General features: G+C 39.0%; 1 protein-coding gene across 3 annotated transcripts in view; it reads right to left on the bottom strand.

The window, feature by feature from the left end:
* LOC140212458 (triple functional domain protein) overlaps nt 1-15,773 on the bottom strand; it is a 341,882-nt gene extending 326,109 nt beyond the window's left edge. For all 3 annotated transcript variants that reach the window (XM_072283275.1, XM_072283276.1, XM_072283277.1), the window contains exon 1: nt 15,499-15,773. In XM_072283275.1, the coding sequence (XP_072139376.1) occupies nt 15,499-15,565 (67 nt within the window). In that variant the 5' untranslated portion in view covers nt 15,566-15,773. The remainder of the gene's footprint in view (nt 1-15,498) is intronic.
* Between the last annotated feature and the right edge of the window lie 6,285 nt (nt 15,774-22,058).

Below are 22,058 nucleotides of genomic sequence, written 5' to 3'. Positions count from 1 at the left end.
TCATGGAAACAAAAAAAAAGCTTGCCCCCAGACCCCCACACCCATTAATTTTACTAATACCTAGTACAAAATGACAGTTGTCTCAATCAAAGTCAGAATCAACCAATAGTTAGCATATTTATGAACAAGTTTGTTACCAGAGAAAGAAGCACAAGCCGCTTATTTATAAAAATTTGTCAGTGCTATAGTGAGTCTTATTTCAATGGCTATATTCCAATTTTCTTGAACAATTTTGAAAAGGAAGAAGCATCATGCATTAAATGACTAATGATAAACAAAAAATAATTTTGAAAGGAAATCTGGTCTCTCAAGGTTTCCGGTTTAGTCATCTGTATATTTCTGATTTAGTTATTTCTCATGATTTAAATAGCCACTGCTCAGAAGTGTCTTTTCTGATTCCATCACCAAAGCATATTACACAGACCTGGATAGACCAGAATTAACTTCAAAAATATTATGGCATACTCAAGGATCATTGTAAAATGCTAATTGTCTTTGTTTCCTTTGTTAACTATATTAATAAATTCTGTATTCATTGTTCCAGATAATTAGTAGATAAATTCTTTGGAGACCATTTGGCTAATTTGCCCTGCTACTCCTTTCCAATTCCACAGTCCATCAGGACAAATGCCTAAGGTTTATTTTATCCTAGACATGAACTGAGATTTTCATCTGCTTTTTTTGTTCCCAATTCCCCTCATGCCTTTTCTGTGATTATCCTCTACTTCCCATCCTCCTGGCCAAGAGGCTCATTCTATTCCATATTGATTATCAACCTTATCTCAAATAAAATTAACCTTTAACTACTTTCCTTGGAAAGTGTCTCTGAATCCCCACTCCCCTCCAATATTCTTAAAACACACGTTGCCTCCAATTTTGTTCTAATCTTTTCTATAACTCTGATTAAATGACCAATTAGACCTAATCCTGCTAAAAACTGGAATGGCTACTCAAACTTGATGCCAAAGTTACACAGAGAAACCTGATAATTACATACCAAAAAATTCACTTGCTTTATCTTCTTAGTCCTACTCGTATCCAAGATCATTTTTGCCCCAAATCCTCCTTCATGCCTTCACTAATCTTTTTACTTCAATCCACACTGGAAAAACTTCATTGCATTGCAAATATTTAATTTTCAGGAGACTTGTGATATTAAAGGTATGTATTGTCTGGGGTACAAGGGTGTGCACAAGAAAGACAATAGGCTCACTGCCAAAATTATGCACTACAGGTGTCAGGAGATACAAAGCAGAACTTATTTCCTTACGTCAAAGTTACATTCATGGAGAAAGAGAGCACCAGCCAGATCTTGTGGGGAAATACTACCACTTCTCTGTACCAAGTACCACCAAGTGCACAACTTCCAAGCAAACTCAGAAGCCCCTAGGTTTTTGGTGTTCTCATACAGCCATACAGCTAAGAAACAGGAGACAAAACATTACAAATGCTGGAATCTCGGGCAACAAACAACTTGCTGGAGGAACTCAGCAGGCTGAGCAGCATATGCAAGAGCAAAGGAATTGTTGACGTTTTCAGTTGAAATCGTGTAAAAGAAACAGGCTTTTTGAACAAGCGTGTCCACACCAATGATCAAGGACCTATCTATACTTGTCCCATTTACTAGCACCTGATCTGTAGCTTTCTACACCTTAGTGGTTATGTATTTCTCTAATGCTTTTTAAATGTTGTGACAGAAGCTGCCTCCATCACCTTCTCAGGCAGCACATTCCAGATTTCAAGAGCTCTCTGGGTGAAAAGAATTCTTCACTCAGACACCCTCCAAACCTCTGATTTCTTACCTTAAACCCAGGCCCTCTGTTCTAAGGTACCTATAGCACAAAAAAAATGACTATATATATCTCATAACTGTTTCTCTCTCAAGTTCCTTCTCAGCCTCTCCTGCTCCAAAGACAACAAACATAGCCAATCATCTCTCCTCAACTGAAGCATTCCACCCCAGCAATTACCTGATTCGCTCTTGCAAGTGAAACACAAACACAACACTCCATTTACTCTTCAATGACAGAGGCATTCAGAGATTATCAGATCATGTTCACACTCATAATCATTTAAGACTATCCAACTACCAAAAATAATTTTTCAACAGTTATAGGGCCTCCCCTAACTGATGGTATTACATCATGCAAAACCTTACAGCAATAGAGGGCCTCCACATTGACTATTGAACCAGCCAGGAAACGACAAGTTTAGAACCATATATCTGCAATAAGCAAGTTTGTTTTTAATATAATACATCAGCTTTGGTGGCCTATTGCTGTTAGTAAACTTGAGGTTATTCCTTCAAGTGGAAGATCAGTCATCATTTTTATCATTAACTGGAAATTAAAAGGCTTTTATTTTGTACTAGTGTACTGAATTCTTCAAAACACAGCTCTTGCTAGAAGGCAACTGTCAAACTTGTTAGACAGGTTGTTGGTATGAGCAAACACAGGAATTTAAAAACATTTCATCCCAAGTTAGGGGAGTCCAAAATTAGAAGGTATAGGTTGAAGGTGAGAAGGGGAAGATTTAAAAGGGATTTAGAGGGCAACTTCCTGGTAGGTATATGGAAAAAGATGCCAGAGACAATGGGAGAGGCAGGGACAATTATAAAATTTAAAATACATTTATATAGGTACATGGATAGGAAAGCTTTAAGGGAATACAGACAACTTGGTCAGCATGGGCAAGTCAGTCAGTTACCATGCTGTATAACTGTTTGACTAACTTGCATCCTATAGTAACTTTTACCTATTCAGAATCTTCACAGATACTTCACAATACTAAATTAATTTGGAAGTGTAATATTTGCTATTCTAAAGTTAATGCTAGCAAATAATTTGCACAATGCAAATTGCCACAAGCAGCAATCACATACAAGATGGGTGCCATTGATTCACTCATCTTACATCTGGGCAAATTGCAGCCATCCAAAGTAAGTAAACAAGCTCTCCAAATTTAGGTATTTCTTTCCTTCCTTCCATCTTTATTAAAATTATCTATTTCTGCTCTTCATCAATTTGGGCCAATTATAACTATAGCAACACACACAAAATGCTGAAGGGTTTCGGCCTGAGACGTCAATTGTACTCTTTTCCTAGATGCTGCCTGGCCTGCTGAGTTCCTCCAGCATTTCGTGTGTGTTGTTTGGATTTCCAGCATCTGCAGATTTTCTCTTGTTTGCAGTTATAATAATAGTCTGGTTACTGGGCATGTCTTCCAGCCTTGCAACAAAATATTATACAAACAAAGAAGCTTTCGCTGCATCCAAGTTCTCCTCTAACTGTCACTTTAACCCATTTGATCTCTCACCCTACCATAACTTCTCTGCTAATGAAAAGCAACTTGCTTTCTCACTTTTCCAGTTCTGATGAAGAGTCTCAAATCAAAAATGTTTTTGTAGTGATTTCTGTTATTATTATAATAGAGAAATATTTAACTTAAACTTTCAATGACGTACACAATTTGGCTTTGTGCTCTGCACCTACATACAAAGCAGATTACAGGCCTTTCTGACCAAAATGAGGTGAAGCAAAACTTCAGCCTATCTACATCTGAGCAGCAATGCAATTTCCACATTAATGAACTTTACAAAACATTTAACACAAATGTACAATCAAGAATAAACCATTTAGTACTTGGACAGTACACCCACTTCCCAAACAAGCCTTTTCCACCATTCAATAAGATGATAGCTGATATGCATCCTGTAATCTCTGTCTTGGAGACTGATGTCAGAACTTCCTTCAAGAGGGTGATTCCTCGCAAGGCATCAGGCCCCGATGGTGTACCAGGCAGGACACACATTGAAACCTATACCATGAACTTGCCTGCACCTAGTACACATCCTTCTAAATCTTTTCTACCCACGTACCTGTCCATGTGTCTTTTAAATGTTGCACATACCTGTCTCTAAGCATTTTGTTTGGCAGCTTATTCCTGATACCAACCACTCTTGCATGGAAAAGCTTAAATCATTTCCCTCTCACCTTAAGCCTACAGCATCTGGTTTTAGATTTCCCTACCACTGGGTAAAACATTTAACAATCCAGTGTATCTATGCCTCTCATGATCTTACCTCTCAGCTATTTTCGCTCCAGAGAAGAATACCCACCTACACAGTGTCAGCTCTCCAGTTCCAGCAATGTCCTAGTGAATCTTTTCTGCAACATTTCCAGCTTAATCACATCCCTCCTCTCCCAAGCAATCAGAAATGCATTTAATATTCCAGGTGCAGCTTCACCCAGATCTTGTAGAGCTGTAACAAGGTGTTCTAATTCTTGTACTCAATGCCTATTGGATGAAGGCAAACATATACTATGCCTTCTTCACCAGCTTGAATATGTTGATACCTTCAGAAATTATGTACTTGCATCTCTAGGCCTCACCTGTTCTACAACAATCCTCAGGGCCCTGTCATTCACTGTTCAAGTCCTGCCAAAATGCATCAGTTTGCACTTTTGTTCTTGTCTGAATTAAATTCCACCTGTCATTCCTTGGCCCACTACCAGAGTTCACTAGATCCTGTTGTAACTTCAGACAACTTTCATCATTGTCTACCGGATCACAAATTTGGTCATCCACAAACTTACCGATCAAACAACCTACATTCTGATCTAAATCCTTATTATACATGATAGGCAACAGGGGAACCAATGATCACCGCAACACACCACTGGTCAAGTCTCCAATCAAAAAAAAAACTTTACTACTACCCTCTGCATCCTACCACCAAGTCAATTTTGTAACCAATTGGCTAGCTCACTGAGAATCTTATGTGATCTAACTTTCCCAACCAGTCTATTGTGTAGTACATTGCTATGATTCGTAAACAATGCATGCCACTCTGCTTCATCAATCCTATTGGTAACCGCTTCGAAAAACTCAATCAGATTCAGGACAAGATTTCCCATGCAGAAAACTATGCTCAATATCCCTAAACAGTCCCTGTCCTTCCAAATGCAGATAGATCCCATCTCTCATAATCCCCTCCAGCAGTTTTTTTAATACCTGTAGTTCCATGGAAGGTCTTTGCATCATTTTTAAAAAACAATATTAGTGATCTTACAGCCTTCCAGTTTAAGTCTAAATATTTCATCATATTGTCCTTTTAGATTTACTCAAACGAATTCCATTCTAGCCTCCTATTAAATAAATAACACCAGAAACTTTCATTTTATTGATAATAGTTGTGGAAAATTCAAGAATGGAAGACAGAAGGCAAATGTTTTTCTCTCAGTTTCAACTTTCTGATACTTGCTCATTTTTCTGTAAAAATAGGCAGGAGAATCCTTTTACAGTTAGTCACTTCCTTACCAAATTTAATTCTACTGAAAATCTGTCTCTGAACAATTTCCTGTTGAGATCGTTATGGAAAAAAAATGGAATTCACTAAGTCATTCTTCATCAATGAAACATAAAAACCTGCTGATGACAAACAATATATTTCAAATTGTGGGCTCTAAAATATTGCATAAATACCTATGAATGTTATTAAAAGGAACTTTTATTTTTTTTTAAATACACAGCTGCTCTGAATCCTACATCTTGTGTTTCTTGCTTGCCATTTGCTTTTGCTGTGCATCCTCATCACTTGGTCCATCAGAAACTTCTGCCTTTGTTCTTTTGTCCACCCTCCTTTCCAGGCTCTGAATTGAATGCAAAAATATTGAAAAATCTCTCCCCACATTTGTTGCTCCACACGCTAAATGTTATCAATATGTTTTATTAAGTGCATATTTCGCTTTGCTCAAATCTGCTCAATGGAGACAGTGAACCATAGCACAACAGTAATGAAGAAATGCAAATAAGCTGAAGCCTAAACCAGTTTTCTTTCCACAGATGCTACATCAAGTACAGATAATGTCCAGCATTAAAATGTTCTTGACAGAAGAGCTGACATTTGAAGCTGGACGCATGAAAGATTAGCAAAGAATTTCATACACAATCATTCAGGTGGTTTTAAGCAAGGTTAATATTATATTACATTACTCAGAATATTCAAGCCCTTTTCTGCACCCTTTAGGCCAACACTCAATTTGGTGGATTTTTACCAACTGACAATGACAAAAATGTTTTAAAATTATATAGAATATACTGTAATGTTCTATGTCACTGTACAAACATAAAAACATCTACGTCATTGTAATTTGGTAAAATTATGCACTAACATAAAATAATCTCGATAGAGTCAAAGATAACATCACAATGGAAATGAATTAGATTTATTATTGTTAACATATTGTTTTGCTATTGATAAATTAGAATTTAATTTTTACTTGGATTGCTTGACCTTTTACAAGAGTGTTATCACTCAACACATAGCCAAACATACATGAGGAGTCATAGGAAGGAGGCTCGCTAAAGTTAACCACTGTTAAGAGGGTTGAAAAGAAAGATGTGGAAAGGTAGAGATTTAAAGAGTAACTTCTTAGTTTAATCAGCATATAGAAGGTGTAGACATCTCTGATGCAATATATACGAAGATGAGCAGTTCAGAAGCAGAGTTGCAGGAAAGCAGAATTATTTAGAGCACTGTACACCTGACAGGAGGTCACAAGAGAGGGTGAACAAGACCTTGGAGAAATTTAGCAAAACAGAAGAGCTGGAGTTAACATGGTTACTAAGTCTGACAAATGTAAGAGATTTAATGTAAAAATGATTATGGGCAGAAAGTTTAAGTAACTCAAGTTTTCAGAAAATTTAAGGTAGAAAACCAATCATGAGAACATGAAAATAGGTAGTCCTGAAGTAAAAATATCATGGTTGAAGGCTTTAACAGCAGACAAGCCGAGGCAAGGATGAAACTATGCAAGTCTACAGAGCATAAGTAGGCAATTTTCATGAACAGTTTGAGCCTGAAACTTATCATATAGAATGATAGAATCTTACAAAAAAGATCATATAGAATGCCCAATATTTTTTTCACATGAATGTCCTTCAGCAGAAAATTCTTTATATGCCCCATGATTCCTACCGATACAGAAAACTTTAATTTACTGAATAACAGAAAATACAAGTCTTCTCTCTTCAGGGCTGAAAACTATGAAGTTAATAATTATTCACAATCTATTTGAATTTGTGCTATCTTAAAGACTGATTGGGAAGGTTGTTTGAGGACATGAGAAAACAATAGGAAGTGACAAGGCATGAAAAAAGTTAGTAATCATGAGCTGAAGGTAAAATAGACCAGTTTATATTTCAGATGTCCAACAACTAGCTGCTACACTTGGCCACCAATGGTGATCTCAAATCTGTCAGCTGTACATAAATGTGCTTAGTTAAAAGTAAACCACATTGTTGTGGATCTAGAATCACAGAAGCCAGAGTGGGTATGCACAGCAGCTTTCCTTACCCGACTTGAGTAAACCAGTTTTTTTTTTAAAAAAGAAACAATCTGGCAGTTTCAGTTACCATTTCTGACAAAAGCTTTATTTTCCATTTCCAGATATTTATTTAATAATTTGAATTTAAATTCTGTATATATTTCACTATCAATGGTTCAGACCTCTGGTTGCTGCATCAGAAAGTTAACCACTAAGCTACTGTACTAAAGTATACTGTCAGAGTTTGGTTGATAGTAAAAACAAATAAAACCCTGGCATACAAAACTTAAATGTACTTGAAAGGGAAAATGTAGGTAGAGGGCAGGGAATAAGACTAGCTGGATTGCTCATTCACAGAGCTGGAACTCTATAAGCTAAATGGTGTCATTCCATGCTGTAATCTGTAAATTAGTACATAAATCCTGCGTATATTGGAGCACAAATTTGACCTGAGATTAACTTGAAACATTTCTCTCGAAAAGCATCAAGTCTTGAAGGAACAACTGAAAGCTGACCAAAAAAGTTTGATGATACTATTTTTCGCAAAGTAACATTACAATTTTCAGACATTCAAAGCTCTATGATTTTCAAACAAAAAACAACACTTAAGACCCTCAAGGTCCAGAAGAGGGGATGTATATTTCAAGTTAACCAATAGGACAGCAGCACCTGTTCCCAATCAACTCCTTACATTATCTTATGCAGCTAAATCAGTCTCAAAATTGAATATAGCTTTTGGCTCCGTTGGATTTGGTGGTACTGATCCAGAGGTTCTTCAGAAGCCAAGAACAAGAAAAATAGTAGGAAATTTATAATTCTACATCCTAATCCAATAGTTCATGGCTTTCAGAGAAAACTCCTGATGTTGTGCAATTAAATTCAGAAATGGCAATACTTTAGTGGGCAATTACCGCAACAGCACAATATATATTTAGAATTAGTGGGTATATCTTCAAATAAAAATTGCCAAAAAGGAAGTGCATCTTTAAAACACAAATTGCAAACTTTCATTTATGATGTGTCATATAAAAATTGCCTTAAATCATCTAAAATATGAATGTATGCTTAATATATCAAAAACCTTAAAACACAGATAATGGCAGGGAAATCATCTTTTTGCAAAATTATTTTGAACAACAAGAATAAGGGCATTGTTGATGCCATGCAGTTAATCTTTTTTTCAGGCAACAATAATTGGAAATTGCACAAGTCGAGGAGGACAGGAAAAGCATGGCTACTAGAATTTTAGTCTAGCTCAGCCCACATTCATTGACAGGTCTATAATCTATAATTAATGACTGAACACCTTGAAAATTTTTCAGCTGGACAGACAGAGGCAACGTGGACTTTTAGTGAGCAGATCATGCCTGACATACCCAGGAGAAATCATCCCTCCCCTACCAAAGAAGTGACTAAAATGGTACAAGGGAATGCCTATGGAGATTATTTACATATATTTCCAGCAGACATTTGATGAGATCCCTCAAAAGTGACCATTAGCAGAAGCTGAAGTCAATTCAGTAACTTTGCTAGGATACTAATTGAGACGCAGAGGATGGGGAATGGAAATAAATTGCAGATACCATAATTGGTAGAATATGGCTATTGGCTTCCTACAGGGATCTATCTGCATAACTAAGAAGTACTTAGCAATGGCACCTTCACTCAGTCTGCAATGGCAGGTCAATTACTGTCTCAGTTAACTCTTCAATACAAAATCAGAAATTCTGTTTCTTTCTTCACAGAAGCTGCTGCAATGCTGAGTACCAGCATTCTCTGATCTCTTTTCAAAAATTTAGCTACCAGTCAAATCAGATCATGCCATTGCACACATACGCAGCATTGATCTTTATCTGTTAGAGCTTTGATCATTAAAACCACTATTATTTATTTTCCTGAAGAGATTAGTTAACATGCAAGTTTTATATAAACATACAACTTCTGTGCAAGAGGAAGCACTTGGCCATTCAAGTCTGTCACACTTTTTAGTATAATGACTGATCAGACTGCAACCTCAACTCCACAGTAGCTTTTCATCCCTTACTTATCACAAATCTACCCACATCTGACTTAAAATAATTTAAGACAGTGATTCAGTTGTCCCTTGTGTTAGAGTTTCAAATATTTATAAGCCTCAGAACAAACTTCATCTTCCTTAAATGTCAGCGCCTTATTTTGATTGCTGATTCCCCTAGTTCTAGATTCTCCCACAAGATGGGACTTGCTTTCCACATCCACTCTTAAGATAGTGTGCATTTCAATCAATTCCTTTTACTCTGCTAAACTCTAGATGTAAAATAATGCATTTCAGAGTCAGAACAGAAAACAGCATCAATATAAATCTACATTCTCTCACCTTTGCACAAGATTGAAAAAGGTGCAGAAAGTTGCAAACTCAGTCAGCTCCATCATGGGCACTAGCCTCCACAGCATCTAGGGCATCTTCAAAAGGCAATGCCTCAAAAAACAGCATCCATCATTAAGGATCCCCATCACCTAGGACATGCCCTCTTCTCAACGCTACCATCAAGATGATGGTACAGGAGCCAGAAGATACATACTCAACTGTTTTAGGAACAACATCTTGCCGTCCGGCATCAGATTTCTGAATGGACAATGAATCCATGAACACTATCTAATTATATTTTTTCCCTTTTTTTTTGCTCTGTTTTTGGATGACATTTAATTTTATATATATTTCTTATTCTAATGTATATTTTTTATTATGTGCTGCAAAGTACTGCTGCTGCAAAACAACAAATATCATGACATATGCCAGTGATATTAAACCTGACTCGGATTCCTTTGTTTTTTGGCCTCCTAGAGGACAAGTGTAAGGAAAAACACCTCATATTTAAACAAGGGACATTACAACTTTCCAGACTCATTGCTAAGGTCAGCAATTTCAGACAATGAGCATCTGCATATCAAATCTTCAACATATTTCTTTTATCTGTGTAATATTGGATAATTATCCCATATTTTCCAGCTATACCTACACCAAACTGAATTTTACATCCTTATTTATCACATTACCACCATCTTTCACTTTATATTGTCATCCCTTGTTACTGTCCAAGGATATAAATTCAACACAGAGTAAAGTCAAGGCAATTATAAAATTGGGTGCAGCATTTGTGGGGCAACTTTTAATCATAATTATTGATTGGACTTGGGACACTGTTGCTTTAAATCTTTTTTTTAGGTAATATCAATGGGATATAGTCAGAACAAAACTGCAACATAATATAAGATGATATTCAAACACTTGCAGGTAAAACAGGTAAATGTAACATAATGCACCTTGGTAGGGAAAAAAAATAAACAACACCTGCGCTTTAGAAAATACGAAACTGAATTGATAAAAAAGGAAAGAGATCTATGAATCTGGCTAAAAATAAATGAATTAAAAGAAGCATCGTAGCTCAGTAAGGCAACAGAAACTGCTAATGCAGCTCTGGCATTTATTCACAAGTAGACAAGATTCCAACAGTAGCCAAGTTATGTTAAACTTAAATAAACTCTAATGAGACTGCAGTTACTGTTCTGTGAACAGTCGTAGTCTGTACTCTATGTAAAAAATGGACACTAGAAAAAGTGTGAAGTATTTACAAGGATTGTTTCATAACAGATTGGTACTCCTGGAAAAGACTGTACATATAGAACTTTTTCCACTCTAAATAAAAAGTTATCTGAAATAGATATTTGATTTTATGAATCTGTTGGAAACGACAACTATGGAGAGAATATCTCAGATATTGCAGTGAAAGGAGTGACAGGGCTATTGCCCTGTTGAAAAGCTTCTCCAAAATAGCACACTCACCCAGATTTTCAGCATTAAGTTACATTGAAGGGCAAGCTACTGCAATTTCTACTTTATACATATCAATAATATACACTTAAAAAAGATTGATAAATGGCCCATTTCAGCTAGTGCAGATGATGAAAAGCATGAGAAGTTACCACCAAACAACTTCGCTGACTCTAAGTTAACATCAACAGATTCTATTAATTCCTTTAAATCTATTCCATTATTTAATATTCTTTCTTATTAGTTCCTTCTCTGAATTCCAGCATTAATTCTCTTTAGTTTGGTTCATTACATGACCTGGTACTGAACTAATAATTTCAATTTACTCTTCCTTCTTCAAACTCGGCCTGTATCAGTCTAGATTCATCAATCTGACTGCCTTACGGGGATGCACAGAATCTTCCTCGGATCACGTGTAGAAGGCACCACAGCATGACCCAAATGACTGTGATCTATAGTAGGGTGATTACACTATGTAGCTCTGTGTAGCTAATAATCCAATGATAAATTACCTGTAGCAGACAATTTTATAGAAATTAAAGAAGTCTGTACGTCTTTAAAGACATAAAGTTCACTTATTACTGTTAAAGCAGGGTACACTAGTTATGCTGCAAGATCTTTCCTTATCCCTTTCTTAGCAGTAAATTAGCTAAAAATTACTACTTCTGCAACATGTCCCTACAATCTGTGAAGAAGTACATGAAACTAAAATAAACACATTTTGGAACCTCACTTTAACAGTAGCTGCACTGTTCAACTACTTAATGGTGTTATGTTGATAGGGAGTTAGAAAACTTGTTTTACAACATTGAGAAAACTAAGGAACTTTGGCCATAATGAAACTGGTAATATGGGTCTGCCATCTACCAGGGAGATGAAATAGTGGGAATTTGGTCATTACTTTAAAATAATTTGAATTTAGACAGTAGAAGAATAAAATATTAATTTTAAATTATATCAGTGAAGTAAACCTTAGAATAGTGCAGGCTCAAGAATCAGCACAAAGGCGTTAACTATTTTCAATCCACTTAGATGATAGGGTCAATTGAATTGCACCTAAATTGGTTGATAACACAAAAATGGGTAGGAAAACAAAACAACTGAAGAGAGATAAAGATGTTGTGTTAGCTGGCAGAACAGTCGCAGTTAAAGTACAGGTTCTTACAAACACCAAAGTTGTGTACAGCCCATACATAGGAACAAGCATTTTAGAGACCAGTAGTGTAGACTTGCTGGCTACAAACGTCTTCTGCTGGATGGAGACCAGTTTGTGGCCACTTTTATGACGCGAGTTGTTTGGGTTATAAATGGAACCCTGCTGTAACCTGGGGAAGACTGATAATATTGCAAAATGCGAGAATATCCACTTTAGAGGTAAGAATAATAAAAAGCAGATTTCTTTAAAGTGATTCAGAACACTTAATGGAGTTCAGTGATATCTGGGTGTCCTAGAATTAAAACTCAAGGTTAACATTCAGATACACAAAGAAATTAGAGTTATGATTATGGGATGATGAGCGCTTCTGCAACAGGCACAAGATAATAAGCTCTTGTTACAATTACACTGGGCTTTGGTGTGTCCACAACTTCTGTACAGTCTTGTTCTCCTTATTGAAGGAAGGATATTCTTTCCATACAATCAGTGCAGTCAGGGTTCACTATATTGATTTTTGGAGCAAATGCTTTGTCTCAAGAGGAAAGAATTAACACTCAGGAACATGGAAGCACAATATGAGATCTCATTGAAGCATAAAATATTCCTGAGAGAGCTTGACAAGGTAGATGCTGCAAATTCCTCTGACAGACAAGCAAAATAGGGGGAAAATTCTTAGGGTCAATGAACAAGATGTAAAATTGAGAAGAAAAGCAATCTTTTCCAGCAATCCCATAGGTTTATAAATTTTTTAAACTTTCTGCACTGAAGAGCTGTGGATGTACATTAGAAGCTAAAATGCTCACAATATTAGACTCTCATTATTGAAACTTTCACTTTGCACATATGCTGCTTAAGCTACAGGCAGTTTCCAGCATTTTTTTTTGCTTTCATTTTGGATTTCCAACATCTGTATTTTTTTGTTGTCAAAGGTTGTATGGCCTAATGCTTCTTGTTTTTATGCTTTCTATGATCTGCACTCCAAATTCAGTAAAGATAAATTTCAATATAGTTTGTAATTCTTTACATGAAATTTTCAGAAGTTATAAAACCTACTCATTTCCTTTACAGGTCCCTTACTTCTCAAATCACATTTCAAAATGTCCAAGTTTAAGATTGGCTCTGTGATGTGCATTACGTTGCCAACTTTTATCACCTCAAACGTGAAGTTACACAACACTGAAATACTTCAACAGAAAACAAAAACATCCAACTTCTATTCAACCTACACCAAATAGAAAACTTGTAAACACCTATGACTTCTTTTCACAACTAATCATAATACCAATCTCTGAAAGCAGATCAGTTTCATTTCAACAAACATTCTGAAACAAAGTAGCTCTTCCAACTTTCAGATGACAAAAAGGACATCTTCATTGCCTTCTGGAAAATATGACAACTTTAAGCACTCTCTTGAATGCAATGGAAATGGAACTTTGCCTAAAAGCAGAAATAAATATTGGTTTTCTTAAATATTGATTTTATTATTACATAGGGCATCATGGAATAACTGTTAAAATAAATTATTATGGTTTTCTCCTTGTCATGTAAACCTAATGACTAAACAAGAAGCTTTACAGACATCTGTAAGATGCTATTACTAATCAGATATTCATCTCCTGTTGCTTTAAGATGTCCTCCTTCAAAACAAAATACAAATTGGAAAGGAATAGACAAACCATCACCAGTTACATTCAAATATCCTGGTGTGCACTCTGGATGTTAAAATCCAGAGTGAAGTCTACGAAGTTTCAGAAATTTATTATACACTGCTCCCATCTCCTCACAAAAGAAGCATTCTTCCTTAGTATGTTTTTAGCTCTATTTCTAAAACATGCAAATTTCATAGTCCCTGTCATAAATCAAACTGCATTGCTTTTCCCATCTCCGCTATGGACAGTCCCAAGCCTGGCTTTGTAAGGAGGAGAACCAGGCATGGGGATAGCATCACTAACCCATAAAAACCCAATGTACAGAAATGCCAACAGAAGCTTCAAAGACCTCTCCTCTGAGAGAGAAAGGATCTTGGAAGATGAGCTACACCTAATGACAACTTGAAAGACTGGCTCAGGACAGAGGAGTCTGGAGAGCTGCTGTTGACAGCCCATGCTTCAATAGGGGTGATATCCTGAAGTAAAGTCAGTATTACTAATTCCCGTATTTCCAACATTCCAATTAAACATTCAAAGCCAGTGTCCTCTTCACCCTCTGTTATAAAGAGGCGATAAACAAAACCATGGGAATTTACTTATTTTATCTATTGGAATACATTCATCTTCAACTCAATGTTCTCATTTTTCTATTCCCTGCTCATGCCCTACTCCCTTCTCCAGTTCAACATTCCCTGTAAATCTTTTCCCAATACATCACCTCCTTGTTCATTCCACCATTCTACTTTCTATTCCCCTTTCACTCTCCTTTCAGTTTACAGCCACTTCCATTCCAATACACCATTATTTATCCCACATCAATCAGGACTATATCTGTAATCTCTCCCAACGCTCTACTTTAACGAACGAGCCATGAAGGCCATCTTTGTACAAAGTTGTCAGATTTCTATTCCAGCCGATCGCATAACGGATCTGAGAATCCCAGACACAGGAGGAACTAGATAAAGCCAACCTTCCTCCTTAACATTCATGTGCATATACGCATCAGGTGAAGGCAATAAAAGCACTGATTTGCTGCTTGCTGATATTATCTAGATTTTCCTAGGACTTAACGTAATATTAACCACTGAAAAATAAACTTGAAGTTATCCCAGCTCCCGCACTCTCACACATATCTTTCGTTTAATACATGACAGCCCCCCTCCTGTATTCCCCTCCTTCCCTCCCCCGTGTTCCTCGTTCTCTTCAAACGTCTTCCTCTACCCACTTCCATTATTTCTTCCCATCTGCCCACTCCCTCCTTTCACCTCGTCTATTATTTCCTGTCACTTATCCCTCCATTCCTTACACACTCCGCCGTCTCAGGTCCCCATAAGCATCCTTTCGTCACCCTTTCTGTCAACCTCTCAAGCCCCTCTTGCCTCCTTGTCTCTCCGCCTTTCCCCCCCTCCCCTCCCCTCCCCTCCCCCTCCATTCACTCTGCCTCCTCCTCGCCTCTTCTCTCTTTTGCATCCCGCCCGGTTCTCTCTCGGGCGCCGCGGTTTGCTGGGCATCCGCCCGCGGTCACAGGGCCGGGCGCCTTTCTCGGTCACTCACCCGATCGGAAAAACGCAGCGATATCGGCGTCTCCGGCCGCGTCCTCCGCCCCCTCTGCGCAGCTCATGGCGATGGCGGCGGCCTCCTCTTCCTCTTCCTCCTCGGACTGCCCGGTTTACAATCCTCCCGTGGAGCGCGATCCCGATTCCCGAAGCCCAGCCCGACCGGCAGCCGCCGCACACCAGCGGAGAAAGAGGAAGAGAAGGAGGGAGGGGAGCGAGCAGCAATCGCCGCCACCTCTACCAGCTCTCCTCCATCTTGGAACCGTGAGTCACCGTCCGCCAAACATCGGGAAACATCGGGAACTTCCGGCACTCCGGCGGCGCTCGCCAAGGTCAGCGCACCGCCAGCAGGAGGGAGCCGGGCAGCGGCCGCGAAGCCACAGCCTGCGGGAGTACCACACCCCGTCAGAAGATGCACAAATGAGCCCAAATGCATCCAGATTTACCTTCTCCGAGTATCTGGAAAGACGCAGAAAGGTATGTGATATGCAGACGCTGAAACAGAAACAGGTCGCAGTCACAGATTCTGATCGAGTCCATTGTAAACACAAACTGAAACGTTCACGAATTGAAATAATCACAGGAGCCACTCACATAGGCATGGCAAACAGAAAGACAAATCATACTGATTGTTGTGCGGGAAATACAAATAATTTCCGAAATTTAAACTGATGCATTCGGAGTACCTAAAACCACGGACATGCGAATGAATATATCGTTGGGAGAGAATGGAAACTAATACATGAGACTAACTGGATATGTCTGTATTCACAAAAACCAAAGTTATAATTTTAAAAAACCAATAGGAACGAAATAGGTGTAATTTGAGTTTTAGTGCTGGGCAGATTGGTTTAAGAGGAGACGCTAGTATTGGTTTGCATATCCTGCCAGTAGGTTTGAGGAATTAGAATTGGTCTTTCGTCCAAAGAAAGTTTTTTTTTGGAGATAGCATTGACGCTTTGAATTGCCCGCTGAATGTCGTTTCCAATGGCTTTTATGAGGTCAAGAAAATCTGTGGTTCATGGTATTCTCTCCATCTCTCTCGAAATCGTTACGTTGTAAGGATCATATGGCTGAAACGAACTGGTGCTTGGGACAATAAGGCATAGGAGTGGAATTGGGCCACTCGGCCCATCGAGTTTGCTTCGCCATTCCATCGTGACTGATTTATTATCCCTCTCAATTCCATTCTCTTGCCTTGTCCCTGTAACCTTTAATGCCCTGACTAATCAAGAACCTATCAAACTCTGCTTTAAAAACACTTAATGACTGAGCCTCCACAGCCATCTGTGGTAATGAATTCCACAGATTCACCACTCTATGGCTAAAGAAATTCCTTCCTATCTCTGTTCTAAGTAGACATTTCTCTGTTCTGAGACTGTGTGGTTCTAGACTCTACCACTATCTGAAACATCCTCTCTACATCCACTCTGTGTAGGCATTTCAATATTCGATAGGTTTCAATGAGATTCCGCCCTCATTCTTCTAAACTCCAGCCAACACAGGCCTAGAGCCATCAACCACTCCTCATACGTTAATCTTTTCATTCAAGGAATAATTCTTGTGAACTTCCTATGGACCCTCTCCAACGTTAGCATATCTCTTCTTACATAAGCAGCCCAAAACTGCTCACAATACTTCAACTGTGGTCTGGTCCGATGCCTTATAAACAGTCACACAACAGGGACATCGAATCGATTAATTTGATGATAATGACAAAAGGACAGGCCGTGCAGCACTAAATATAATGACATCCATTCACTGTTTTTGTATCTCTTGGAAGTATATTTATAAATAAAGTTCTCAGCCCTCCATAGACGCTGCCAGGCTTGCTGAGTTCTTCCAGCATTTTGTATGTGTTACTTTTGCAATTAAAGTGTTCACTCTGCCTCCAAGTGGATGGAATCCATACTGATGTGTGAGGTGGCTCTATGACCATGGGAGGAGACTGTGAAGGAAAATCATGAGGGTGACTTTTCCTGTGGCAGACAGCGGTACAGTTGTTACAATTAAATATGTCTCCTTTCTTGAAGTGGACATGATTGCATCTTCCCTGAGATACCAAACAAAGGGGGAAAAGTTGTAAACTTGGGATGGAAGTTGCTCTTCACAAACGTTTAGAACTTAAGCAGGATTATTTTAATAATGGAGGGAAAATTTGAAGTGCTTTATGTGTTTCAAACATCGTATGAAATTGTCACCTCAATGATCTAGCAGATCTACTGTAAATTTGTTTTTATTAAAAAAATAAATTATATTCATAAAAAAAAACAAAAATGAAGAAACCGTGCCAGAAACCATATATGTTCAGTAGTGGATTTTTTTTTAAATATGAAAGGGGGAGGGAGCAGACTTGCCACTTTTGGCTCCACGTAGTCAAAACTGCCCATTACATCACTGGCACCAGCCTACCCACCATCAAGGGCGTATATACAGAAAGTTGCCAGATAAAGGTTAGTGACATCATGAAGGATGATGCACACTCTGCTCATGGACTGTTTGTTCCTCTCCCATCAAGGAGGAGGTTACATAGTATCCACGCCAGCACCACCAGACCCAAGGACAGTTACTTTCTCCAAGCAGTAAGGCTGATCAACACCTCCTCCCGCTAACCCCATCACTACTTAATTATTGCCCATCAATCACCTTAAGTACAGTCTAGAGTCATTTTATGGATGTACAATCATTCTATGTATGTAAGTTATCTTATGTATTTATATTTATTGTGTGTATTCTTATTATTATTTTGCTCTTTATCTTTTGAGGGGTTTGTTCTGTGCTGCATCAGATCCAGAGTAACAATTATTTCTTTCTCCTTACACTTGTGTACAGGAAGTGACATTAAAAAATCCTAAATCTTGAATATGCCCTTTTCAACGTTAGGTGAGCTTCTCCACCCAGCTCTGCCCCCACCCCACCCCATGTGCGGCAGCAGAAGGAGCCTAGACTGGAGTCCTTTCCCCACGGAGCATTAGCGTTGGCTGCATCAAACCCCAGTGAATCCCTCAGCATGTACTTTGCAGCTTTGACTGTGCCATTCCCTTGTGGATATTTTCACTCTGCTGGAAGACCAACAAGTTTCCGGCAGACCAAAGTGCATCCTTCCAAAAGCAGCTGGTGTTTGCCTTGGTGTGTTTCCTTGGGAGATTGATCAGAGAGCTGAGTGATAAGCACTGCTGGGGATGAGCCACCTGGACACAGACCCTTGCATCCACCTCCACACCTCTTAGCCGATGTGCAGACTGCAGAGAGGTGGGTGACCTTCTTTTCTCCACTGCAGCTGTCTCAAGGGTGCATACATTGGGGGTAATGTGTCATCTGTAGAGGAAAGCTCTGACTTGGACGGCACTGCTCACCACCAGCCAAGCTCACCACCATCCTATACACCATCAATTTACGGGCTATGCTATTCATCAACTTGGGCTAGTATATTTTTTGTGACTGTGTGCTGTTGTAACTATACAGCATGTGCTGTGTTTGACTGTATGTCCCGTCTCTTACACCTCGGCCCCAGGAGAACGCTGTTTCGTTTACCTGTATATCGGCACATGGTTGAATGACAATTAGACTTGAATATGAACTTGAAGTCTTGGTGCTTGATGGTGAGATCCGGTGAGGAGGTGTTCTGCCATATGTTTTGGACAGTCTTCTCGTTACCTCACTATATACATAGTGTCCCTGTCCATCTGTGTCTGCAAGATGTTCCGTGCTGACCACTGCCTGATGGACTTGTGGTCAAGGTGTTCACTTAGAAGAATGCTTCCACCAGAGGTAGATATAGCAGCAATGTCCACAGACTGGGACTCCGTTTGATAATGGAGCCAGATCTACCTTCGGCAATACCAGCAACAGGTAGACAGCAGCACATTGTGATGCTTGTTACTTTGAACCCACACACTACCTGATGCAGTCGCACATGAAGGTGGTCAGCAGGATCAGGGCAAGATCTGGTACACATTTGCCCACATTCTCTGGGGGTGTGTGCATCATCACCCATTGGGCTCACTTCATCTTGGACCCCAGATCAACTGGAAGACATTCTGGGTGATTACTGAGGCAGAGGAGTGAGAAACAGGCCACACCTGCACCAAGTACAGTAGCCCTGAGAACACCTCGCACCTGATGACCACATTCTGCTCACTTAGTGACACAGATGGTAGTTTCTCCAGATCCAATTTTTGCCTCCTCTTCCCGGTCTGCTCCTGCCAATTCTTGTTTCATGCCTCAGCCCCTTCAAGCACATTCAGGTTGAAGGAGAAAGGAACATTGGAACGGTCATGCCAATTACTGAAGAGTATGGCTTGTCTCTTCCTGTGGTTGACTTTGGCCTCTGCTGTCAATTCAAACTGGTTGCAGATGCTGATCAGTCTGTGAAATGACCATAGATGTGAGTAGAACATGGCAACATCGACTGTTACAGGGAGATTTTAACTAGCGTGCCTTCACTGGCAAGCAATATCACACCTCTCATGCTCTTGTCCTTCTTGATGGATTCAGTAATAAGTTCTATGCAGCACACGAGCAAGCAGGGTAGAGTGGACAACTGTGCCTGACTCCAGACTTGATAAGGAAACTACTTGTTCCTCACCCATTGATTTTTCTGCACTACAGATATTTGTGTAGAGTAATTGGATCCAACTTCTGATTCCCTTCCCAAAATCTATTTTCAAGAGCATGTACATCATGTACATGTGGGTTGCCCTTTTCAAGGCCTTTTCCTATTCCATGCTAACCAGGCAGCCATCTACCTCTCTGTCCTGCACATAGGCAATCATAATCGTGAACTGCGCAAGGATTTCAAAGATTTTCCTTTCAGGTACAGCATGGCTTGATCTCTGTCCCAAAGCAGAGTTTACTTGGTTGGCAGTAGCAATTGGACAGGATCTTATAGTCTATCTTATAGTCCATGTTTAAATGGGTCTCAATTCTTGGTGTTTGCCCTCTCTCCCTTCCGCTTGTGGATGAGGGCATTGAAGCCCCTCAGATCTGTCAATGGTTAAGTAAAACAGACAGCCACCGTGATCACACTGTTCCACATTCCTAGTTTTCCTCATCATTCCTCCTGCACATTTCTTAAAAGTGAATAACCTGGAAGTGATGGGAGAAAGCATTATATTGAATGCAGTTTTGTTAATCATTTTGGTAAAATTAAACTTACAAGTGCATAATCATATTAACTCTTCCTCATGGACTTTCCCTTAGTCATGACATTCTCTTGCTGACTGACCCCTTCTATATGGTGTTTCCTCACTGTAGAGAAGCCGGCAGAAGCTTCTCCCTCTGAGTGGCTGGAACGGCAGATAGCCATGATGAATATTTTAAGATTCTGATTCCAGATAGGCTAGCTGTTCGTTGTAACATCACTGATCAGCAAGTCTTGGTTTGCTAACTGGGAGATGCACAAGAGACCAGCACCAGGTAAATTAATGATGGAAGGATATCAATGTAGTGAAAGAGTATAGCATCTTTTAGCTTCATGCCATCACTGGACAGGACATGGCGTTCAGTATCCTGGCTGCAGCCATATCATCATCGTGATCTCCAACAACACCAGTGATCTCTGATGGCAAGAATGTGCTTCCCAGATGACATCCTAGCAATCCATTCCTAGGTTGACTCTCTCACTCCTAAAGTGTTCCAGTCTTTTTCCAAGGAGCAGGTTACAACTTCTGGATGGCCTGCAAAGGTCTAATTGGAGCAGATCAAGATTCCATTGAAACTTAACCAAATGAAAGCAAACACCAATTCCACCAATTTTTAGGATTATGAAGACACGTAGTCCTCTTTTATTGTCATTTAGTAATGCATGCATTAATGCATTATTATACCACAGGAAATTAACTGTCAGCTGGCAATGAGATGACCTGCAGTCGTGTCCTATATGTATTGCTAGCTCCACTAAAGATCTTGAAACAAATTCCAAGATTCATCCTTATTTTCCTTGTCATCTCTTACAAGCTACTTAACAGGGCAGACCATACATTAAGCATTATCAACATATACTGCAGTGCCATTCGCAAGTTTGTTCCTCTGTTGTATCGCTGAGATTTCCAGATCAGAATTAATATGACATTGAGCTCTAGGGAGCTGGCAGGCCCTCTCATCAAAGTTCAAAGTAAGTTTACTATAACGTATATAAATATCACTTGGGTTTCATTTCCTTGGAGACTTCCACAGTAGAGAAAAAACATTAGAGCCAATGGAAAACTACACGCTATCAAAGACAGACAAATGATCAATGTGCAAAAGAAGACAATCTGTGTAAATACTAAATAATAATTATAATAAATAAAACTGAGAACATGAGTTGTAAAGTCATTGAAAGTAAGAACGTAGGTTGTGGAATCAGTTTAGAGTAGAGTTGAGTGAAGTACTTGGACCTCTGATCAACTTACTCTGTCAAGGGTAAATGGGAGGAAAAAACCTTGAGATGTCGGGAAATTTTATATAAAAACAGAAAAATACTGAAGCACTCAGTAGGTTAGGTAGTATCTATTTTCTGTCTATGGAAACAGAAACAGAGTTAACACATGCCCTTCGTCAGAACTGGGAGTTACA

Source organism: Mobula birostris, chromosome 19 (genome assembly GCF_030028105.1).
Source record: "Mobula birostris isolate sMobBir1 chromosome 19, sMobBir1.hap1, whole genome shotgun sequence".
Taxonomy (NCBI): domain Eukaryota; kingdom Metazoa; phylum Chordata; class Chondrichthyes; order Myliobatiformes; family Myliobatidae; genus Mobula; species Mobula birostris.
This window is presented reverse-complemented; position numbering and strand designations above follow the sequence as displayed.